The 24,866-nt window shown below is 42.5% G+C and overlaps 1 protein-coding gene across 1 annotated transcript in view; it reads right to left on the bottom strand.

Annotated features, from left to right (window-relative positions):
- The window catches only part of TBC1D1 (TBC1 domain family member 1), a 447,417-nt gene that overhangs the window by 257,124 nt on the left and 165,427 nt on the right, over positions 1 to 24,866 (bottom strand). Inside the window, 5 exon segments of the mRNA XM_030191287.1 lie at positions 285 to 413; positions 1,929 to 2,039; positions 7,357 to 7,448; positions 8,448 to 8,580; positions 14,062 to 14,166. Of these exon segments, the coding sequence (XP_030047147.1) occupies positions 285 to 413; positions 1,929 to 2,039; positions 7,357 to 7,448; positions 8,448 to 8,580; positions 14,062 to 14,166 (570 nt within the window).

Here is a 24,866-nt window from a genome sequence, read left to right as displayed (position 1 = left end):
GAATGAAGCAGAGCTGCAGAAATTAGTTTCCCATCAGTTACTCATAATCAATAGCCCAATAAAGTTTCATCTACAACCTGTTCCCTGGCCTTTATTTTCATTAATCAAAAGTGGAGCAACACAAAATCCATGCTTCTTTAATTATGTAGAGCACGACACTGAAAAAAGGGACATCTGACTTACCAAAGAAAAATAAACAAAAAGGAAGAACTAACAAATGATTCTCTCATTTTGCCCCACTCAATGGTGTTATAATGGTGCTGAATGAATAACTAAATGCTTACCCTGGACAAAATACTCTCTAAGGATTCTGTTAAAGATCTCTTGGCTTTGCTTGTTAGTGTGTCAAATCTGAAACGGGCAGCAGCACCTGGGAGCTCTGCTGTGACATTTTCTGATGAAGTTTGTGAAACCTGTGAGAAAGATTAAAAAAAAAGCTTACAAACAGTACTTTCATGGCCTATAAATGGTAACCTAACAAAGTAACTAATCTTAGCAGCATATCTAAAAAATAAATAAAACACTGCTTTACTTGTAAGCAGATGAAGAAAGATACCATGGGCTGCAGTGTGCAGGTAACTTCGTTATAGGCCGCATGATGCAGAAAGGGGTTCAGCGATTCAATTAACCTGTAGGGTAGACATCTGCGCACTGCATATTAAATTACCTGATAAAAAGGTTATTAATCTGCAACAATGCAGAGAAACGTCTATCCAGTGGACTGTCATCTGCAGCGAGACAAATTTATCACCAGGTCTGAAACAGCATAGGGTTAGGGAGAACCCCAAATCCAAAATCCCTGACCACCCAATAGCTTTCTACATATAACCTTGGTAGTCTAATGGGCCCTCCCTCCAACTCCAAAACGAACAAATCCAACCCCCAACCCCAACATAACCAAAAAGCCCTGGTAGTCTAGTGACCGTCCTCCTCTCCCCGACCCTAACTCCCAAAAGTAAAACTCAATAGTCTAGCAGCTTCCACCCTCCTTCTGACTTGGCTTTAAAAAACCTAAATCCCTGACATCTGGTTGCACCCCCCGTACAGCACCACACTGAGCCTGCTCCACCATGAGGCTTTCTGCATCAGCCTCTTTATAAAAGGTACAGTCACCTATGCATCTTTATAAAATAGTCTTACAATAAGCATCTACTTGGACTTCCAACCTAGACAACCTGTTATAAAAATCACCATCCATCTATGCACTACCAGATGCTAAAATATAAATTAAACAATTTTTAATATATTGCTAAAGGGGAATGGCTGCAAACAGTGTGATTAGTAATATTTACTAAAGATATGAAATCATGCCACTGGAATTTAGGTGTAATAAAATCTCAAAAACAGTAGATGTGCTCAATAGTCCACCTCTGGTACCAGCGTTTCTGCTACACACAGGGAAGCACCGAAATTGCATCCTACTGTTGCCAAGACTGCATCACTCACAGTAAATCTCTCAACCTGTCCCATTCATTAGTTGAATTTTGGCTACAGCAAATTATGAGTAGTTTTTAGTACAACATAAAAACTGGTGTGAGGAAAGTTGTGTTCTACACCACCATTCTCCACTCACCTTTATACAGGTTATGAAAAGTCGCTTTGGGCTCCAATACCTTCTTACTCAACTACCTACAGATTTTTCTCTTATTTTACATTGCCCTGACTTAGCTGCAGCATAGGCCATGTCCCAGGGCTCCTTTTAGGCCCTGCAATAAAAGGCCTTAAGGACAGCTATAAAGCATCAACACTGTGTGATGACTAAGGTTCCCCTTACCAGAGGCTGATGGCACAGCCTCTGCAGCATCCTAAATTCTGGTCAATCCAGGGAATAAAAGGCTTAAATCTGACATAAAACCCAAGTACTCCATATATGACACTATATAACTCCTCAGGCATGCATAACATACAGAAATTTTGAGGAGTCCTACCTGCTTCACTTCTCCATTGTGGACATGGTCTCTCTGTTTTTCCTCATACAGATTTCTCAATAGAGAAATAACCAGTTCATTCTCCTGCTGATCAGACCTCGGCATCATTTTCTTAAAACAAAGAAACAAAAAAAACACAGACATAAAACATGACAAGTGAAGATGGTACAATAGCATTTTGTTCCACCTAACTGGTAAGCAGAATTTTCTTCAAGTGCATCTTCTTCTGAGATAACATACATAGAAATTGATGGCAGAAGACAACTAACTAAAATAATGAGTGGAGTGGAATGGGTAGACACGAATCACTTGCTTACTTACTCCAAAAATACTAGGACTATGGGGTACGCAATGAAGCTACAAAGTAGTAAATTTAAACGAACTGGAGAAAATATTTCTTCACTCAACGTATAATTAAACTCTGGAATTCTCTGCCAGTGAATGTTGTAAAAGCAGTTAGCTTAGCGGGCTTTACAAAAGGTCAGTTATGCTGGTTTTATATTTATGTTTTATGACTAATTTTAAAGTATATTTTTATTGCAATTTTCAATACCTCTAAGGAATAATCACTTATTTAGAAATATAGGAGAGCTAATTACTAACAAACACTAAATATAAACATATCAGTGCTGCAATAGAATATGTAAACTCCAGTCCACAACAACATGGGGAAGATACCAAACAGAAAACCATTTAAAATCCAAGATAAAATATCTTACTGAGGGAGAGATGCACAGAGCTTACGTGTTTGTAACATTTTAGACTGGTTGTAGCTGGTCTAAAGTAAACGGCGACCTTTGTGCATCGGCCCCCTGAATACTTAACAATAAGGCTAAGAAAGCTGCTTAGATAACTTCAGTTAACTCAAATATGCGATATTCAAGTCTCAGTCCTAACTGGGAAACTAGAAGCCACTCTCTTGCCTTTCACAAAGGTAGAGAGTTGTGATGGCTCGTAAACAACATATTTAACCAACTTCCATTTAAACTACACACTTACACAGATATTTTAGAAAAAATAAAGTGCCCAACTAAATAACAACTAGCCGAAGTAATAGGAAATCCCCTCTTCCCCTCTGGGTCTACTTAGTCACGTCAGGTAACATTCTGATCTGGCATCCCAAAAAATAGACATCTCTTCTTGAAAAATTTATTTTTTAAAGTAGTCACAATCCAATGAAAAAAAGAGCCAAGGTAATTATGAGAGTAGCTTTCACCACTGAATCAGCCTCAGAACATTCCAAAATATCTGAAACACTCAGGACATCGGTCTCTTAATCTGGAGCAGTCTGATCTTTTAAAGTCTTTTTTCCCCCGATGGCAAGTAATAAATTTGAGATATAGGTTTTTATGAATGTTTCAAGTTATAATCCACCTAGAATAGTAACATAGTAACATAGTAGATGACGGCAGAAAAAGACCTGCACAGTCCATCCAGTCTGCCCAACAAGATAAACTCATATGTGTATCCTTACCTTGATTTGTACCTGCCTTTTTCAGGGCATAGACCGTACAAGTCTGCCCAGCAGTATTTCCCGCCTCCCAACCACCAGTCTTGCCTTCCATCACCGGCTCTGGCACAGACCGTATAAGTCTGCCCTCCTCTATCCTCACCTCCCAACCACCAACCCCTCTTCCCCCACCTGCTCCACCACCCAATTTCGGCTAAGCTGCTGAGGATCCAATCCCACTGCACAGGGTTCCTTTATGCATATCCCACGCATGTTTGAATTCAGTTACCGTTTTCATCTCCACCACCTCCCGCGGGAGGGCATTCCAAGCGTCCACCACCATGGAGCAGTATATACATTGTTTAAATAAACAAATATTTATATAGGGCCCTTTTACCTAGCTGTGTTAAGCACTAATGAATGCTTACTGCAGTTTAAAATGCTCTATCAGAGGGCACATTGAGGCATCCCGCAGTAAGGTGCACGTGTGTGCACGCACTACCCACACGCTAAAAAACAAATTTTATTTCTGGCTGAGGGAGGAGTGACAGAAGGGTGGAGAGTGGCCGTGTCTGCTCTAATCAGCGCAGCCACAATGCTACTAACTACTACTACTATAAATCATTTCTATAGCGCTACCAGTCGTACGCAGCGCTTCACAATTTAACATGAAGAAAAGACAGTCCCTGCTCTAAAGAGCTTACAATCTAAATCAGGACAGACAGACAGACAGGACAAATAAGGGATAAGGGTAGGCTAGACAGATACGACATATGGGGAAAGGGACTATTGAAGAGAGGAAGGCAAGATAAAATGCTGCATGTCGACTAGTGCATAAGTCCTTACCACCTATAAAATAGGTAGTGGTAAGGGCTCATATGCTAATTTTTGTTAATGGTTACATGCTAATGGTAACATTAGCGTATGATTAACTTGGAAAATGGAAAGTTGGCCATTTTCCGGCCACGGAAAAAAGTGTCCTTAGTGCGTGGGAAAGACCAGAGTGCGCTACGACCACTTTTTATCACAGTTTCATAAAAGGGCCCCAAGTAACTGAGCTATATGTGTCCACAGTGCAGGAATTTCTATAAGGACACTTACACAAGCAAGTGTCCTTATAGCGTAGGTTCACCACCCTTGTTATTATGATGCCTAAATGGCGCCGCTCTGTTACAGAAGTGCCTCCTTTGCATTCCGTCCACCTCTCCCTTTGCCTGTGCTCTTGAAAGCATGACGGGCAGAGTTATCTTATGTACTGCCATGAAGCAAAATGTCCTAAAGTGCCTAAAAACTGCAAGTCATCATGGATTATTTCATGTTCATGGTTCAGTTCTAAATAATGACATAATGGACAATCAAAATGGTATCAAGATCCAGTCCTCAAGTAACATTTCTTCCCAGTACCTTTTTGTAGAGCTTAGCAACTACTACAGCAGTAATTTCTATGATATTGCTATAAACTTGAAGTATGAGCAGAACTTTGGATGATAGGTTCTAGTAAAGCATGCATAGTGTAGAGTGCCCATGTAATTGTGCATCAAGTGAAAAAGACTGAAGACTGAACTGGTCCTGCTTTTATCTCATTGTGTGAATGAAGTTGTAGCTGTTATTTTAATTTTTATTTATTTTAACAGAACCAGAACACCTTCTCCATAGATGCAATGACAAGACCAGGGCTGGATAAGCTTGAACCCTTGACATGGAGCAATATGGTCACTCTAATTTTGACTGAGTACATGATACCATGAAGTTCAAGTTAGCATCATAAAATAGGTTTTTTCAGGTCTGCCATCAGTTATCTTCACTCTAAGTCAGTGGTTTCCAAACTGTGGGTCAAGACCCCAAATAGGGTAAACATCATCAGTGGATAGGGTACCAAATCCTACTACTACTACTTCTTATCATTTCTATAGCGCTACAAGGCATACGCAGCGCTGTACAGCATACACAAAAAGGACAGTCCCTGCTCAAAGAGCTTACAATCTAGATAAGACAGGTAAACAGACAGAACAATAAAGGTGAGGGAATAAAGAGGTAAGGATAAAAGGACAGGGCAAGTGAGTAGGGGTTATTCCCTTGCCTTGGGATTTCCACTATGATTTATGTCCAGTAGTAGTATTTAGCACGGGGCATGTGAGCGATGAACATTTGCAGGCCCTGCTCTCTTCTCCTGTACTTGCTTCCTGCTACACTGGAAACCCAAGCAGAGCACTGGGGGCCTGTGAATGCACACTAAAAATGCACAAGGTCCTGTACTGACTGCTGCTGTTGTTGTTGCTCTTGCTCCTGTTTTAATGTTTTGGATATGGGGAGAGGGAGTAAGAGGAAGTACATAAGGGTGTGGTTTTGCTTTTATTATCTGGGGTCTTATGAATTTTTAAGGCTTAAAAGGGATCATGATGGATCAAGTTTGGGAACACTGTTCTAAGTACAGTTATGACCATGCTCAACAAATATACTTTTACTAGTGATTCCACTAGAGGTCTCTAGTGATTTCTGTATATTCTTTATTGACGGAGCTCTAGAAATAATTCTCCTGGTTTGCATGCAAGCAAGCTTCTGAGAATATAAAAAGCATGTTATAAACAGAGTCTGATTTATCAGGGCTTTCTCCTTTTAGTGCTAGCAGGGGAAGGGAAAGGAAAAGGAAAAAAAGGATTTGTGCAACAGAATGTCTGCCTGGATATAACTAAGTCATGATTCATGATTAAATCTATTAAATTTGGCAAGTTCAGTGAACTTTTCCAGTCTCTCTCTGGTGAACAGTCACAAAAACAAAACTCACAGAGGTAAACTACCACAGGAAAAGTCACTGGTCTCCACATAGAGACAGGTTATATATAATCTTAGATTTCTGCAGTTGTCAGGGTGGTACTGTTAGTTTCCTTAACCAACATTTCAGCCATCTTGCTGATGTTTCTTCAGGATAATACGGTGTGATGGGTCTTTCTCTTGGTTTTTATGTAGTGATTTTCAATTCAGATTGGTTGGTGTCTGTCCAATCAAATTTAAACTCTTGAAGGCAGGAAGAGTCTTTGGTCTCTCTCTAATCAGTTTAAACTCAAAGGAAGGATCTAAATGTTAATTGAAAATCACTACATAAAAACCAAGACAAAAACCTATCACACAGAATTACCCTGAAGAAAGCCACAGCAAGATGGCTGAAATATCAGTCAAGTCAATTATTTTGTATGTTTATTTACTATTAGTCACTATTTATCACTGTTTATCTGTGAGTGGTCTCACTGCCTTTCACCTTCCACACCCTTATACATGTCAGAATTCATAATCAAGTGTATTCTTTAGTAACTGTAAACCACTTTGAACATGTAATCAGGAAGCTGTTATTATAAGGTGTTTTTTAAATTGGTAAAACATTTGGTAATGGTACTTATATTCTGCCAACTCCCACATACAGGTTCAGAGCGGTTAACATAAGATCCAAATACAATCTTACTGAATAACAGACAGGAAAAAAAACCCTACATAAATCAATGTATAATCTAATATAAAAAGAATTTCAAATAGGCTTTTAAATGCTTACAAAATAGCAAATTTATTAGAATGCATTTATAATATCCTGACTTTTAGTCACTACATCATATTGCCATGCTGCCTTACAGTCCCAAGAAGTAAATTTTTTTTTTTTTACATTTCTTTTTATGAGGGTGGAGATGAGAGATGGCAGGGGGGAGGAAGGAAGGAAAACATGGGGTTTTCTACTTGGCTGCTTTAACACCAAAACACTGCCATTTAGAACAAGGGGTTTTGAGGCATCACACCAGAAGCTTTCAGTAAAATATATGACTTTAATGTTCTCATATTCTTAAACTTAATTACATTCTTAACCTTGAAGCTTCAAGGGAGTTAGTATGTCGTCAGCACTCTGGAGAAAGATTTATAATGAAAAGAAAGTTTTGTGCCTCGTCTGCAGAAATCTTAAAATGTCTTCCCTTTATTAAAGTTCTGAACATTTACCTGGACTTCCTCAAACACAGATGCTTGCTCCTGGTTACTGAGAGTTGTAAGATGCTTCTGAAGTTCTAGCTTAGTTTTAGAAGGATGAAGTCCTAGGGGGGAAAAAAAAAACCATCTTCACTTATCAGCTTCAAGCACAAATCTCCTCATGTGAAAATCAGAAAAAATTAAGAAAATGGATAAATGTTGATTTCTTCCAGATTAGCTCAAACAAGTAAACAAATATGTCTACTATAAGCAAAGAAATATTGGACTTGCTTCCCATAGTTAAGCATGAGGTTTAGGACATTTCCACTGATGGAAGTATTTTGCTTTTCTTCTATGAAATAAATAGCTCTTTGTACAACAAATTTATACTTTTACTTCTGGTAAATGCTAACTTGTACGTCAGTAAATCTACAAAGGTCATTTAGACATTTTTGACCCAGCAAGTAAACACAGAGAACATTCCCCATCACTCTACTGGGAATGACAGATTTATAAACAATGGGACAAGAAGCACCAATAGCACCCACAGACAGAACAAGACACCCTATGTCAGTAACTGAATTTTTACAGATAACAGTGCTGCTCTGTTTCTAGAGATTTTATTCCTGTGCAATCAGCTCGGTGCACTATTTCAAAACAAATGTGTTTCTCTAGAAGGCAATTCTATAATCTAGGCATTCACGTTTACACGTTATGCACCTAAACGTTTAGAATATCAACACCGATGCACACGTGTATACACGTACCCACAAATGGTAGCAGGTCACCTAAGCCTGCTTAACTTACGGAGTGCATATTACAAGCGTACACATGGGCAAGACATAAGTGGGGCTTCCAGGAGTGGAGGAGTAGCCTAGTGGTTAGTGCAGCGGACTTTGATCCCCTCTGCAGCTCCTTGTGACTCTGGCTGGGGTAACTGCAGATGCCTAAATGTTAGGCGTGTGCACATTGGGTTACGCTAGAATGCTATAATGTTCTACTATAGAACAGGCACCAACCACACAGCCTAGGAAAGCCTAAATGGAGGCACCCAATCACAGGATTGCCAGCTTAATGCCTACATTCTTTTGGCCTGTTTTTCTTCTGCTCTATTATACACTTGCCTTCTATCTTCTCGCAGAGTTTGTGGAGCCTCTGAATGGGGCACCCCTCACACAGCTGATTCTGAGCTTTGGAGTTCTGCTGGACAGCTGCGACACTAAAAGCCTGTTTTAGTGTCATCATAATTTCATCAACCTGAACAAGGGGCAAGAGAAGAGAAAAAAAAAACCCCATTGGTTAAAAGATCTGAAATCAACACATTACAACTATTATAAGACACTTTTCAAAAGGAAACTAACCCACCTAAATAAATGTACTTATTCATCTCATACAGCAAACACTATTTGTAATAAATATTACAGACGTTACTTATGACACAGAAAAGGTAGACCTTGTTCTGGGCTGCCTGATAACCAAAGGTCTTTATAGAAAGCTGGGTTAGATTTCTAAAGCTAGATCCTGACTTGAGGGGGGGAGGGATACAGATTGGCACTAGACATAGTCATAAAGACAGCTGCATTTTCCTCTCTACTTTAGATAGTTTGCTAATATGTTGGGGCAATTTAGGAGTAGAGGAGGGGAGGGGAATTATCTTCCAGACTCAACTTAAGTTACTGCTTTTTTGTCACAGCAAAATTTATGGACCTTATTGATCTTTTATTATCTTTGTTGTTATACACGATACCTATACAATCACTACCTTACTTTACATTAACTGTATTTTACTGAACTGTAGTCTGCCCTACGGTATTGTGTAAGCCACATTGATACTGCGACTAGTGGGAAAATGTGGGGTATAAATGTGTTAAATAAATAAATAAAAATAATGGAAGCCAAGATAAAGTTTCCAAGTTCATTTATACTTGACATAGCGCTTTAGGGAAATCCATCAAAGTGGTTTACAAACAAAATCAATAGCAGAAAACAGAAAGGAACTACAATAGAGAGAGAAAGTCAAGGAAAGAATAAAACAAAGAGCTAAGGGAGTGATATTAGCTCTAGGAGAACAGCAAGGGAGGTACCATCACTGGGCTCCATTGCTCCCAGGGGTCGTCGATGTATGGCAAAGAGCGAAAGCTGTGGTGAACAAATGAGCTTTGAGCCGATAAATTGGGTTCAGTACGACCAGGTAAGGGGAGGGTGTTCCAGAGTGTAGGGCCCATTATGTTGAATATCTTAAGAGTATACAGAGGAAAGGCGAATGGTGTGTAACAAGGGAACTTGCAGTAAGTGATTCTGTGAAGAGCAGAGTAGTCTAAAGGACAGTATGGGGTTAGATACTGAAGTGATAGGTGGGTTGGCCAGACTAAAGATTATTACATACAAGGAGGAGTATTTTGAATTGAATTCAGAAGGTAACAGGTAGCCAATAATGCTCTTCTCACAGAAGTGGTGTAATGTGACCAGATCATTTTGCCCTGGTTAGAAGGTGAATGGCAGCATTTTGTATCAACTGTAAGCACTGAACATCTTTTTTAGGGACACCTTGTGATAATGCAATGCAGTAGTCAAGGCCTGAAAGCACCAAAGAGTGAATGAGGACCCAGAGTACTGAGGTGATAAATATGTGGCACATAGTATAAAGCATTTTTATCTTATAGAAACAAGTGCGTATGATCTGAGAGATGTAGGGCCAAAAAGACAAAGAGAGGGCGGCCCGCTATAACCACAAGGCTGACTGGGGGGGGGGGGGGGTATGCTGGCGAGCAAAAATTATGCCTGTATATTTGCTATAATTCAGAATAAATTTATGAGTATGCAGCCAGCAAACGACCGAATCCAGTTTGTTGTTGAGTGCGCGGACAGATCTGTTAGAAGGATCTATAGGTGTGAGAATTTGAATGTCTGCATATGCAAAGATATCTAAATCAAGGAACAAAGATTAGAAGAGGTAAAAGAAAGATGTTGAACAGCATTGGAGTTAAGACCAAGGGACAGGTGAGGGAAGTGGAACCATGGAACTGAACACGATTCAGCCTATTGCCAAGAAACAACTGTAACCACACCGGGGCTGTACCTTGGAAACTTATGGCAGAGAGACAATCTAGAAGTAGGGTATGGTCTATTGTGTTAAATGCCATGGAAAGGTCTAAAAAAAAAAAAGTAAAGCAGCACGAGTGAGAAGACCCATGTGGGTTGTTTTACTGCTCTGGAACTTGCTGGGGATGTAAAATGAAGTGTTGCTCTAAATGATTTTCAAGTTAAAAATGAGACTTGAGAAGCTTTGCAGTGAAAGATGAACACAACTACATTCTCACAACATGAGACTGTAAAAGTACTACTATTGCATTTATTACTAGACACAAGCATCGGGAGATTAGTTTATAACCTATCGAGGGTTAACCTTCCAGGGAGACAGAGAAGAATGAAAGAAACATTCATCTATCTATCAAGAATGGTCATTTGACTGACATCGTGGAGACCTCAACCTATCCTCAGGTTTTAAGAGCCAGAGAAATACAGAAGCTTCAAATCCAGTTAAAGTCTGAATGTATCAGAACACATGATCAGTTAAGAGGTTACTAGATACCAGTTATTTTACAGTATGAAGCTACATCCAAAATAGTTTAACAGCACATGTCCTATACCTGTATAGCCAATGAACCTACAGTTCAAAAACATATGACAAATAAGAAAGCTTTCACATCAACCTTGTTATTTCAAAAGGGCTCTAATCTCAAGGAAATATATATTTTTAAGGATTCTTCAAACTCCTGTTCCAACAATCTGATTTACACCCATTTTATATATGTATTTACCAGGGGCACATTTTTTCCATTTTTTAGAGAAGAAACAAGCAACATTATCTAACAACCTAGGCAAACGTTCAACAGTGTAGTCTCCTCCTCTGAGGAAACTTAAGGCTCTTCCCATTCCGTATCGAGCATCTCCTCATCTTCCCTTTCTCCTACAGGGCCTGCTCACTTCCCTCCTCTGCTGCTGCTGCCACCTGTACCATCCTACCTCCACCTAGCATGAAGTCTCTGACTACAGGCACACACTAAAGTGTACTGGGTCCCACCCCTACAGCAAAAGTCCACCCAGAGAGAATGGGACTAAGCAAAGCTTGAATGCATGCCTGGGGTCAGAGGGCCTGCACCATGCATACTACTTTAAAGTGTTTAAGGGCAGCCAAGGCAAAGGCAGGGTGATGGCAGAGGAAGCAGAGGATGGTAGGACCTATATAAGAATATCCATACAGGGTCAGACCAATGGGTCCACCTAGCCCAGTATCCTTTTTCCAACAGTGGCAAAGATACACAAATAGTAGCAACATACCATGCTACCAATCCCAGGGCAAGAACTGGCTTCCCCATGTCCATCTCAATAGCTGACTATGGACTTTCACTCCAGGAACATGTCCAATTCTTTTTTAAACCCAGATATGAAGCGGTTCCCAAACTGTGCACCGCAGCAAACTCTCAGGCGTGCCACGGCGCATCGCTCCCTACTGTCTCCACCTGCAGGTCCGGCATCTGCCGCTTCCTCCTTCTTCCCTCGCTGCAGCTCACATTTTTAGGCATCCACGATTCACACAGGCACTGCGGAGACTTCACTCTGCCGCGTCCGGCCCTCGCAACAGGAAGTTGCATCAGCGAGGGCCAGATGCAGCAGACTGGGAAAGCACCGGAGTGCCTGTGTGAATCATGAACATCCCGAAAATGTAAGTTGCAAGCACTGCAGCGGGAAAAGGAGAAGGAAGCGGCAGCGATCCTGGTCCTGCAGGAAGGAAGGTAGGAGCAATGCTGGATTTGGGAAAGGTGTGCTGCTGTGAGAGGAGGGGACTGCAGGGAAAGGGAGACCTATGTGGCCGGGGAGGGGGGTGTGGAGAACCATGAGGCCAGGGGGGGTGCCATGGAGACCCACGTGGCTGGTGAGGGTGCTTCGAAATGAAAAAGTTTGGGAACCCCTCTGCTAACCGATATTACTACATCCTCCGGCAAAGTTCCAGAGCTTAACTATTCGTTGAGTGAAAAAATATTTCTTCCTATAAAGTATTTCTCTGTAACTTCATTGACTGTCTCTTATTTTTTTACTCTTTCAAAAAGAACAAAGATCGATTCACTTCTACTCATTCTACATCACTCAGGATTTTGTAGACCTCAATCATATCATCCATCTCTTTTCCAAGCTGAAGAGCCCTAACCTCTTTAGCCTTTCCTCATGAGTGGAGTTCCATCTCCTCTATAATTTTGGTCACTCTTCTTTGAACCTTTTCTAATTCCGCTATATCTTTTTTGAGATATGGCGACCAGAATTGAACACAATACTCAAGGTGAGGTCATACCATGGAGCGATACAGAGGCATTATAGTATTCTAAGTCTTATTTACCATCCCTTTCCTAATAAATCCTACAATCCCGTTTGCTTTTTTGGCTGCTGCTGCACACTGGGCAGAAGATTTCAGCGTATTGTCTAAAACACCACCTAGACCTTCTCCTTGGGTGCTGATCCCCAAGGTAGACCCTAGCATTAGGTACCTATGATTCGGATTGTTCTTCTCAATGTGCATCACTTTGCATTTGTACAAATTAAATTTTATCTGCCATTTGGATGCCCAGTCTTCCAACGTCCTAAGGTCTTCAGCAATTTTTCACAGTCCGCATATGTGTTGACAACCTTGAATAATTTTGTGTCATCTGCAAACTTAATCACCTCACTCATCCATCCCGATTTCCATATCATTTATAACTATGTTAAACAGCACCAGTTCCAGTACAGATCCTTGCGGCACTCCACTATTCACCCTCCTCCATCAAGTGAGATGGCCATTTAACCCTACCCTCAGTTTTCTGTCCAATAACCAATTCCTAATCTACAACAGAACATTGCTTCCTATCCCATGACTCTCTAATTTTCTCAGGAGGACCTTTATCAAAAGCTTTCTGAAAATCTAGATACACTTCTGCCCTTCCGGAAACAGGAAATGAGGACGGGACCAGTGGCAGAGCTGAGACAGAAGGGAAGGCAGGCTGAAGTGCTGTGCCTGCTCATCTTTCACTGCTACCGCCGGACCCCAAGGTAAGAACTTTTAAATTCTAGGTGGCACGCAGGAAGGCGAGGGGGCAGGTGGAGGACTGGGAGAAGAGGGCGGGCAACGTAGGTCGGGCTGCCACTCGGAGGGGAGAGAGTGAGGGAGGCACGGGGGTCTGGAACTCGGAGGGGAGGAGAGGAGAGGAAGGGAGAGGGGGATGGAACTCGAAGGAGAGGGGAGGCCTGGAACTCGGAGGATGGAGGGAGGGAGGGGGCGATTCTCCCTCGATTGTATCCTAACCTCCAACGTTCTGTGGCTGGCTGGTGCTGGTTTCCCTTCCCTCTCACTGATCCGCCCTCTGACGTCATCTCATTCACACGTGAGGGCGGACCAATGGGAATTGTGTTACGAACCCAGGCATCCAGACATAGAATGTTGGAGGTGCAAATTATTATATAGGATGTTTATGTGTTCCGTAATTTTATTCTTTATAATAGTTTCCACTATTTTACCTGGCACTGATGTCAGGCTTACCGGTCTGTAATTTCCCGAATCACCCCTGGAACTCTTTTTAAAAATCGGCGTCCTCTTCAACCCTGCCTTCTGTTATGATAAATTAGGCTATAATGAATTACTATGCCTTAATAGACAAAATGCTTGGTCATTTTCTATGATCACATTAGTAAATTATGAGTGCTTACCAGAGCTTCATTTGTACACTGGAACACATAACAGACAAAATGGCAGCCTCCGCTTGCTAACAATTCTCTGCAGATAAACCCAAAATGATCCACGTGTCTTATTCCCTGGTAAAGAAAAAATGACACATAATTAGTCTTCAGTAAAATGTTTCATCTGTACTACTGCAAGCCAAATCTACTGCAGTAGATTACAAGACTATTATAACACTTGTGTAGCCAAGTTGCAAGTTCCATCTGGAAACCTCAGCCTCTCCAATAAATTACAAATAGGGTACTTTGTTTTCCATGATAAGGGATCATTTGTATTTTTGTACGATCTATACCTTGCTCCCTAAACAGCATACAACATAGGAAAAAGCGAGTTTAATTTTATTTTATTGTTTTAATCACAGGGGCAGGTACCAGCCTTACGATCAACTAAGATCTCTTCTGAATACAACGTTCCATAATAGTCAAAATGGCTGAGCCTGTCTACTGCTATGGATTGTTGCCAGCTTCAAAAGAATAAAATATTACCTCCAGCTGGTTAAGATGGCCTTAACATGTTCCCTACAATCTGGAGGACAGATCTATTAAATATTGGCCACAAAGATATGGTTATCACCATCTCTAGTGTTGAATAGCAGGCAACAGACAATGGATCTACATTATTCTGCTTGGCTATGATCAGAGACGGGGTGCTACACTTAATGGTCCATTGGTCTGACCCAGTATGGCTTCTTTAATATCCTTATGTAAGACTATTAGGCATATTTTCAAAGCACTTAGCCTTCCAAAGTTCCATAGAAACCTTTGGAGCTTTGGGAGGCTAAGTGCTTTGAAAATGAGCCCCCATGTCAACTAGCTCAAGTGTAGTCCTACAAATGAAACAAAAACCTAGAAATTCTTACAAATAACACATGTGGAAACCATGTTTATTTGTACACCATTTATTTTCTGCCTTTTCCTAGGGGAAGGCATAATGTGGCTTACATACATAGACTGCTACATGAGGAGAATAGTGCATACATTCAAATACAAGATAGATTAACAGTCAAGCACAGGAGGAATACATAAGAGCATACATTTCTTATCCATGCGTACTGTAATAAGTTAAACAAGCAGCAGTAGTATAAAAGACAGAGGATGCTTCTTTGCCAGCAATTCTAAAGCTTTAAATAAAAAGTCATAAGCAACAACTATATAAATCCGCAAAAATGTCTTGCACCATTTTGCTCACACCTTTTTTTTTGTTACATTTCTACCCCGCGCTTTCCCACTCATAGCAGGCTCAATGCGGCTTACATATTATATACAGGTTCTTATTTGTACCTGGGGCAATGGAGGGTTAAGTGACTTGCCCAGAGTCACAAGGAGCTGCCTGTGCCTGAAGTGGGAATCGAACTTTTTCAGTAGTAGCTCAAGGTGAATTACATTCAGATACACTAGGTAATTTCCCTGTCCCTGGAGCACTTGCAATCTAATTTTGTACCTCAGGCAATGGAGATGGGTTCTTTTACTAAGCCGCAGTGGCGGTAAAAGACGAGATGCACATTATATTCCTACGGGTGTCTCGGTGTTTACCACCAACTGATTTCTACCATGGCTTAGTAAAAGACCCCCTAAGTGACATGCCCAAGATCACAAGGAGAAGCGGAGTGATTTGAACCATGCACCCCTGGATGTCAAGCCTGGTGCTTTAACCACTAAGCTACTCCTCAACATACCATTTTTTCACATTATCCTTTAGTCTACTATGGAGATGTAGTTCTACAACTGAAAATGCATACAAGACTAGGTACAAGGTCATCAACAGATAGTATCATAGCTCAGAAATATTACACTGAACTACGGTACTATTAGTTTTTCACATTATTCCAGGGTAGTTATGTCCATCGACCAGTAGGTGGAGATAGAGAATACATAACTGAACACTACTACATAGCTTAAAAAAAAAAAAAAAAAGAGTTTTGCAAGCAGCCCTGAAAGCACGCCAGGGCTGCCCCTTGACCCTTCAAGGAACTCAGCGCTAGCCCCTTGGTACTCCCTCTTGCAAAAATGCCACCCCCCTGCCATGGCACGGCACAGCAGCACCACCGGCCACTTATATCTGGGAGTGCTGCTGTGCCCTGGAATCTGCATGGAATCTGGCTACTTTTTGGAATTCTGCAAGGTACTTGCAGAGCGAAGAACCCAGGGTAGAGATTCCTGATAGCCTGACCCAAGAGGGACGGGATAAGCGAGGGGATAAAAGAGAAAGGAGAGACCGGGGGAGGGGGGTCCCAGGCCTCAGAGATTGAACAAGCTAACAAAGTGGAAATGGACTCCTGCTTCACCGCACAAGCTGCTAGGGAGAGAAAGGAAGGCGATACTGGATAGCCCAGCAGGGAGAGTAGAAGATAGGCGAGCTCTGCTTTCAGGACAGAGAATCTGACTTGGAGCGGGCAGTAGCAGTCCGCTCCAAGAGGATCTGCACAGGAAAAACAGAGGATGAGGCAGATGGCTGAGAAGCAGTCAGAGTTGAGACAGGATAATAATAGGGGGTTTAAAGTCATCAGAGCCATCAAACCTTTAACTCAGAATATCAGAATTATCCTATTTGTGACAAACTGTAAATACTGTATATAGGTCTTACCCTTGTGGGCATTTCTGGGATGCGGAATCATTGCCAAATTGTTCAGTAAGATTCACCGTTGCACAAAACTAGTCAGTGTGGAGTGGCTTCTTTAACAGCGGATGTGTGAAGAAATGGGTGAGAACCATTCCAACCTACTGGGGAGTACTCCAGCCCCAGCCTGCGCCCTAAACTGAAAATGGAATTATGGACCTGGCCCCTCTCATGCTCGATGAAGCCTTGAAGTAAGGCCTAGATACACTTCATCTCCAGACCAGGGTTACACATGTGATAGGTCAGGCGAGGGACATGGAGGAGATCAAGGTAACAGTAACAACATACTAACACAGTAGATGACGGTAGATAAAGACCTTTATGGTCACTTCAGTCTGCTCAACAAGATAAACTCATAGTATAAGGTATGTTACATATAGTTGGTCTTGGTTTGTCCTTGCCATCTTCAGGGCACAGACCGTAGAAGTCTGCCCATCAGTGGCCTTGTTCTCCAGTTACAGAAGCTGAATCAATTCAGCCACAATGAGGGCACAGACTGTCTGACCAGCACTGGCTTCACTTCCCAATTACTGGTGTTGCCATCTAATTACCGCTAAGCTTGTTTTGTTCCACGCCTTCTATACAGAATTCCTTTGTGTTTATCCCACACATTTTTGAATTTCGTTACCATTTTCAACTAAACCATCTATCATGGGAGGGCATTCGAGGTATCTACCACCCTCTCCATGAAAACGTATTTCATGACATTATTCCTGAGTCAGCCCTCCCTGCAACCTCAATTTATGTCCTCTAGTTCTACCATCTTCCCGTCTCTGGAAAAGGTTCGTTTGTCAATTAATACCTTTCAAATATTTGAACGTCTGTAGATTGTGAGCCCTCCTGGGACAGAGAAATATCCAGTGTACCTGAATGTAACTCACCTTGAGCTACTACTGAAAAAGGTGTGAACAAAAAAATCCAAGTAAATATCACCCCTGTCTCTCCTTTCCACCAAAGTGTACAAGTTGAGATCCTCAAGTCTTTCCTCATACATGTTCGATGCAAATCCCATTCCATTTTGATTGCTTTTCTCTGAACCGCTTCAAGTCTTTTTACATCCTTAGCAAGATACAGTCTCCAAAACGGAACACATAGGTGTTGGCTTCTAAATGGGAAGTTGTATGTGCATCTACCCTAAGCAAGCAATTCATTACTGAGCAAACTGGAAGGGCCATGTTGGTCTCTCTCTGCCATTAAATACTCAAATACTAAAAGTCTGGTAAACCCCAACCTTGCCAGATCCGTTCAGCACAGAGGTTATTATTGTGCCCTGATGTGCTAATGGGAAGAGAGGCTGAAGCGTTCCTTGCCAGCACCTGACTCTGTTAGCACGTTAATATCCAGAGGGAAGTTCTAAAACTATGCTTAGCTGCACTAGCCATAAAAAAAAATCCCATCCCAAAAATCAGATAACAGGTAAAACTCTAATATACAGGAGGTGCCAAGTTGCGCTCAAGACTGAATAAATCATAAATTAATAACAAGACAGAGCCCTGAAACTGTCCACAGCCTCTTTACAGCGAACAGTAAACATCCATTTTCTTTCTGCATCCAAGACTACTTTCTTAACTTTAAATAAATGCTCAATATGAACAGACTTATTTGCTAATTGAGACACAAGCTGTTTGCTTTTGTTTAGTTGCTTGAAACAGCTGTCTGATCACTGGAGTTTGACGTCCTGTGAGCCCTCCTCCTTTCTCCCCAGCCTCTTACACAACTGTTTCCAATATCCTTCCTCCTTGAGCATCTGCTAAGAGGTACAAGAGAAATTAATGACGTGTACTGCATGAACCAAGTGCTGTTCCCCAATGACTCAGACCCAGAAGGAAACAAAGTGCTGTATGAGAACACACCTGAACTACAATGAATAAACTACTAGTCTGAGTAAATGTCTTGCTCTATTTATAATACATACTAGAAACTAAAAACAGAGCAATCACATTGGTTCGTGACATCTCTCGCAACCCAGCCACAGAGAAAAAAACAAAAGACAACACAATCTTTTAAAAAACCTTCCACTAGCCTGTCATTCGTATTTTTCATTTTAAATATTTTTTTTCATGTAGATGTTTTTAGAAGAAAAAATGTGGACATTATAGTATCAAGCCATATATTTTTTTTAAATCTGAGTATACTTATCTGATGGAATTCAGAAAGGTGTAGGATCAACACAGAGGATCCCTTAAGTGAAAGAGGCTGGAAACACAGCATTGGAGTAACCTGCACAGACAGGACTTCAGCTCAAACAGTAGTGAAATGATGACTGTGTTTCTAAGATACCAGGGAATTATCTGCACAACGTAGCAGTTACCTTAATGAATGCATGGGGGTTAACCTGCACAGAATCGAAGTTAAAACCTAGCTACCTTTTACTGGACAGACTAGAGGATAGTGGAGGAGTAGCCTAGTGGTTAGTGCAGTGGACTCTGACTCTAGGCAAGTCACTTAACACTTCATTGCCCCAGATACAAAATAAGTACCTGTATATAATATGCAAACCGCTTCGATTGTAACCACAGAAAGTATATCCTTTCACTTTCCTGTTTTTCTCATTATTCAAGCTGGTTTTTACACAAAAAAACACAACATAAAAAATACATTTGGTACATTAAAAAAATTAACATACTGCCACTTAGATACAAACTAGAACTGGTACCAATTTAAACATTCATTGGCTGTAGTGTATCTAGATTTTCAGAAAGCATTTGACAAAGATCCTCATGAGAAATTCCTGAAAAAATTAAAAAGTCATGGACTATAGGAAGCAATATAATTCTGTGGATTATGAATTGGTTACCAGACAGAAAACAGAGGGTAGGGTTAAATGGCCATTTTTCCCAATGAAGGAGGGTGAATAGAAGAGTGCCACAGGGATCTGTACTGGGATCAATGCTATTTAACATATTTATAAATGATCTGGAAATCGGAATGACGAGTGAGGTGATTAAATCTGTAGACGACACAAAACTATTCAAAGTTGTCAAAGCACACATGAAGACTGAAAGATTGAGCATCCAAATGGCAGATAAAATTTAATGTGGACAAATGCAAAGAGATGCAGAATGGGAAGAATAATCCAAAACAGTTACCTGATGCTAGGGTTCACCTTAGAGAGTCAGCACTCAAGAAAAAGATCTGTGTCACTGTAGACAATACGCTGAAATCTTCTACCTAGTGTGCGATGGCGTCCAAAAACTCAAACAGAATGCTACGAATAATTTGGAAAGGGATGTAAAATAAGGAGAAATTTGGTCCTTACCTGCTAATTTTTTTTTTTTTAGTTCCTCCGAACTGGTCCCTAATGACTAATGGGTTGTGCACGCCTACCAGCAAGTGGAGACTGAGAACACTGATTCTTGAACAAGCCAATAAGACCCATGCTGAGCCCCTGAAAGCCTCAGTATTCATGTAACAAAGCAAGAGGAAAGAAAGAAGCCCAACGTCTGTGCACCGCTCCCACAGCCACTTATAAACAAAGAAACAGTGCTGGCACCAGTCCATTAGTTTGACTACACCATACTGAGTCAATAACACCAGTAGGGTACTTATTTGTAACCTTATTTCTTTTCTTTTTTAATTCTAAACAGCTCCCCACAGAGACAAGAGTGAATGGAACAAGCAATACCGCAGACCAACTGACCAGAGTAAATCTGATATCGCACAAGGAGGAATCTGGGCCAGTCCGGAGGGACTAAAAGAAAACAAGTTAGCAGGTAGGACCTAATTTCTCCTTCCACAGCATCCCTACAGACCGGCCCAGAATGACTGATGGGAAGTAGCAGAGCACTAATTCAAGGGAGGGACCCCAACAGCTCCACAGTAAGAATACGCTGACCGATACCCACGTCCCAATGTGCCTGGACGTCCACTCTGCAATGCCGGACAAAAGAATGGAAGGAAAGCCAGGTCACCGCTTTGCAAATGTCAACTGGAGACACCAAAAAATGCTCAGCCTAAGACGAGGCCTGCCCTCTTGTGAAATGAGCTTTAACGCCCTCTGCCCACCAGTAGATACGTGGAACCAATTACCTCTTTAATCCACTGTGCAATGGTAGCCTTAGACACCACCAACCCTTTTTGACCACCGCCAAGCAAAATGAAGAGATGGTCTGAGCTATTACTACTACTACTATTTAGCATTTCTATAGCGCTACAAGGCATCCGCAGCGCTGCACAAACATAGAAGAAAGACAGTCCCTGCTCAAAGAGCTTACAATCTAATAGACAAAAAATAAATAAAGTAAGCTAATCAAATCAATTAATGTGAACGGGAAAGAAGAGAGGAGGGTAGGTGGAGGCGAGTGGTTACAAGTGGTTACGAGTCAAAAGCAATGTTAAAGAGGTGGGCTTTCAGTCTAGATTTAAAGGTGGCCAAGGATGGGGCAAGACGTAGGGGCTCAGGAAGTTTATTCCAGGCGTAGGGTGCAGCGAGACAGAAGGCGCGAAGTCTGGAGTTGGCAGTAGTGGAGAAGGGAACAGATAAGAAGGATAAGAGCGACTAAACTCCTCTGTCCTAAGCAGATACTACAGCACTCTTCTCACATCCAGCCTATGCAAAGAACGCTGGTGCTGTGAATCCTTGGAAGAGCCTAGAGACGGAAGGACCAGAGACTGGTTAACACGAAAGGGCAACAAGACCCTTGGAAAAAAAGGAAGGAACTGGCCATAAAACTATTCTATCCTCATGCAATTCCAAAAAAGAAGCCCTGCAAGAGAGGGCTTGCAACTCAGACACGCTTCTCACCGAGGAAATGGCCACCAAGAATACCAACTTCAGAGTAATGTCTTTAAAGGAAAGTGAAGAGAGAAGCTCAAAAGGAGGGCAAACCAGAGCCAAAAGCACAAAATTGAGATCACAAGGACAGGGAGAGCACCTCACAACATCCAGATGACTCATCAAGGGCTTGCCTTTAATGGGTCCCTGAAAACAAGCCTGAACCTTAAGTGAAACTAAAGCTAACTCCTTCTAAAATCCATCCTGCAAAAAAAATCAAGGATCTGTGGCACCAAAGCATGCAATGGTAAGACCCGGTGTTCGTCACACCAGCCTTCGAAAATTCTCCAAGTCTCAACATAAGCCAAAGAAGTAGAGCAACACCGGGAACACAGCAACGTGACAACAACCTTAGCAGAAAATCCTTGCTTCCTCAACTGTGCCCTCTCAAGAGCCAAAATCAAGCTGTATTGGGCATGGCTATTGGACCCTGAGACAGAAGGCCTACCGACTCGGGAAGTCTGAGTGACGACCCTACTACTAGATGCCTCAGGTCTGCATACTGTGGATGTCTGGGCCAATCTGGAGCTACAAGAATTACCAGATCTCTGTGCCATTCGATCCGCTGGATAACACGACCTAACAGCAGCCAGGGAGGAAATACATAGAGGAGGCCCTCCGGCCAAGGCCAAAGCAGAGCATTCAAGTCCTCCTGTTCCCTTCTGCAACTGAAGAATCGAGGTACCTTGGCGTATCTTGTCCATCACTGGCAAGCCCCACCTGTGGACTATGATAGAAAATTCCTCGGAACTTATAGACCACTCGCCCGGGTCCAAGGTTTGATGGCTGAGGATGTCCACCTGAACATTTTGAACCCCCCCGGTGACTTTCTACCCAACACGAGTAGAGCCATCTCGTGCTGCCCTGGTAGTTTATGTACGCCACTGCTGTCGCAATGTCAGACAAAACTCACTGCTCTGTCCTTGAAGAGATTCTGAAACTCGCAGAGCGCTAGTCAAATCACTCTGGTCTCTAACAGACTGATGGAACAACATGCAACCTGGGACCACAGTCCGTGTGCCAGTTGACCCATACAGTGGGCCCCTCCAGCCCCCGAGACTGACATCTATAATCACTTCTGTCCCTTGAGGAGGGTCCAATGGCAGCCCTTTTAACAGGTTGGTCTTCAGAAGCCACAACCTAAATGCATTGCAGCAACTTAGCACCCAAGGAGCTCAACTGAGGCAACCAGCTCAAGAGAAGAGACCACTGAAGGGGCCTTGTGTGTGCTCTAGGCCAAAGGATCACCACCATCAATCCCAAAACCTGAAGATAATCCCTGGCAAATGGGACTGGCTGACTCACCAACTTTTGAACCTGAGTTCAAAGCTTGGCTATCTGCGGCAAAGGAAGATACACTCAGTCCTGAAGCATGTCTAAGGTGACACTCGGCCCTGAAGCATGCCAAAGGTGACACTCAGATACTCTAAGGACCGCGCTGGAGCAGTAACCTGAGTTTTCCTGATACGACTTTGAATCAACCAGTTGTCCAGATACGAATAAACTAGAACCCCCCCTCCTTGCTAAGGGCAGCCGGCAGCCGCTACTACCACCATCACCTTGGTAAATGTCCTCGGGGCTGTTGCCAGACCAAATGGCATTGCACAAAATTGATAATGTCCACTCAGAACTGCAAAGCGAAGGAATCACTAATGAGACTGACATATCGGAACGTGAAGATCAAGTCTAGTGTGGTTAGAAATTCCTCCAAATGAAACCACCACAATGACCAACCAAAGAGTCTCAATGTGGAACGAGGGAATCCAAAAAGCCCGATTCACGTTTTTTTGAGGTCTATGATGGGATGAAAGGTATCTAACTTTCTCTGGCATTACAAAATAGATGAAATAATGACCTGTTCCCTATTTAGACTCCGGAACCAGGCACACCGCCAGCAGACAAAGGAGCCTGTCAAGGGTGTCTTTGATCGCCGTTGCCTTGAGATGCAAGCGACAGAAAGACTCCAGAAAGGCATCCTGCAAAGCAAGAGCAAACTCAAGATCGTAACCATCGTGGATAATTTCAAGGACCTACTACTGGTCTGAAGAAACCTAGGCCCATCTCCAATGAAAATCTCTCAACGAAGCACCTACCAGAATTAAAGGATGGGTCCCGAGCACTTTCAAATTGTGCAGAGTGGCCCTGAGCCTGGGAGGCAAGACCACCATCCTGGCCTCCACCTCTACCTCCAGGAAACGACTGAGCAAGCTGGAAGTAAATTGACCTCTGAAAGCCAGCACCTCTGCCTGTCGAATAACACCTTGAATAACGGCCACGCCCTCTACCAGCCGGAAAACTGCAACCTAAATATCTCTGTCGGATCCTCCACAAGACAAGGCAGCTTAGACTCTTGACCAACTTCTCTAACTCATCTCCAAACAACAAAGATCCCCAAAAGGGGAACTTACTCAGCTTGGACTTAGAAGTTGCATCCACAGACCTACCATGAAGCCAGAAAGAACAAAGAGCTGCCACACTTAAGGCCATAGACTTAGCAGACGCCCTAAGTAAATCATATAGTGCATCGGACAAGAAGGCTGACCCCATTTCAATCTTAGCTACTTCCCGATCCACCAGGGAAAAGTCATCCGAGGTCCTAACACCCTCTCAGACCATCTAAAGCACACCCTGGCCACCAAACCTCTGCAGATGGCCGCTTGCACCACCAACATTTCAAAAGCGTCTCCATACGGTGATCCTAAGGGTCCTTGAGGGCCATGCCTCAGTCTACAGGGAGCTTAATCACTTCCTTATCCTGGGCCGGCAGTGCATAAAGTCTAATCATGAATCTGGCCAACCAGAACATCCCACTGGGCTTCCACAATGTCTTGATGCATGGGAAAGGACCTGCCAGATCTGTGAACCCCCTTCATCAAGGCATTCATCTTATGTACTAAAGGAGCCTCCTGCTCCTCTTCAAAGTTAAGGGTCGACCTTTATGAAACATCCTCACCACCGAGCCTCACCAGGAGGCAAGTCATCCTCAGATGGAAATCTTTCCTCATCACAATCAAACTCCCTATCTCCCAAGGGCTGTTCCTCCAGGTCTCCCAAAAGGGATCCCGAATCAAACCCCATGGGAGCTTCCTCCTGCTCCTCATACAATACTGTCCTTGGACGTTTGGAACCCAAAGGAGCCCCCCGAAAGACCCCAGATCCACCTCTGATAGCAGTTTGGATTGCTTGGGCACAAAAGCCTTGTACATCGTGAAGATGAATTCTGGAGGAAATCCCCTCTCGGGGAATCCTCCTTGCACTTTGGTTCTGACTCAGAAGCAGCAGTCTGCCACAAAAGATGCGTGGGGTGCTCCTCCACAGTGTCCAGTGCATCAAAAATGATGGAGTTTCCCCGCTGAAACCTGATCCGCTCTGACAGAAACTGAT

The sequence above is a fragment of the Microcaecilia unicolor genome, chromosome 2 (assembly GCF_901765095.1).
Source record: "Microcaecilia unicolor chromosome 2, aMicUni1.1, whole genome shotgun sequence".
NCBI lineage: Eukaryota > Metazoa > Chordata > Amphibia > Gymnophiona > Siphonopidae > Microcaecilia > Microcaecilia unicolor.
This window is presented reverse-complemented; position numbering and strand designations above follow the sequence as displayed.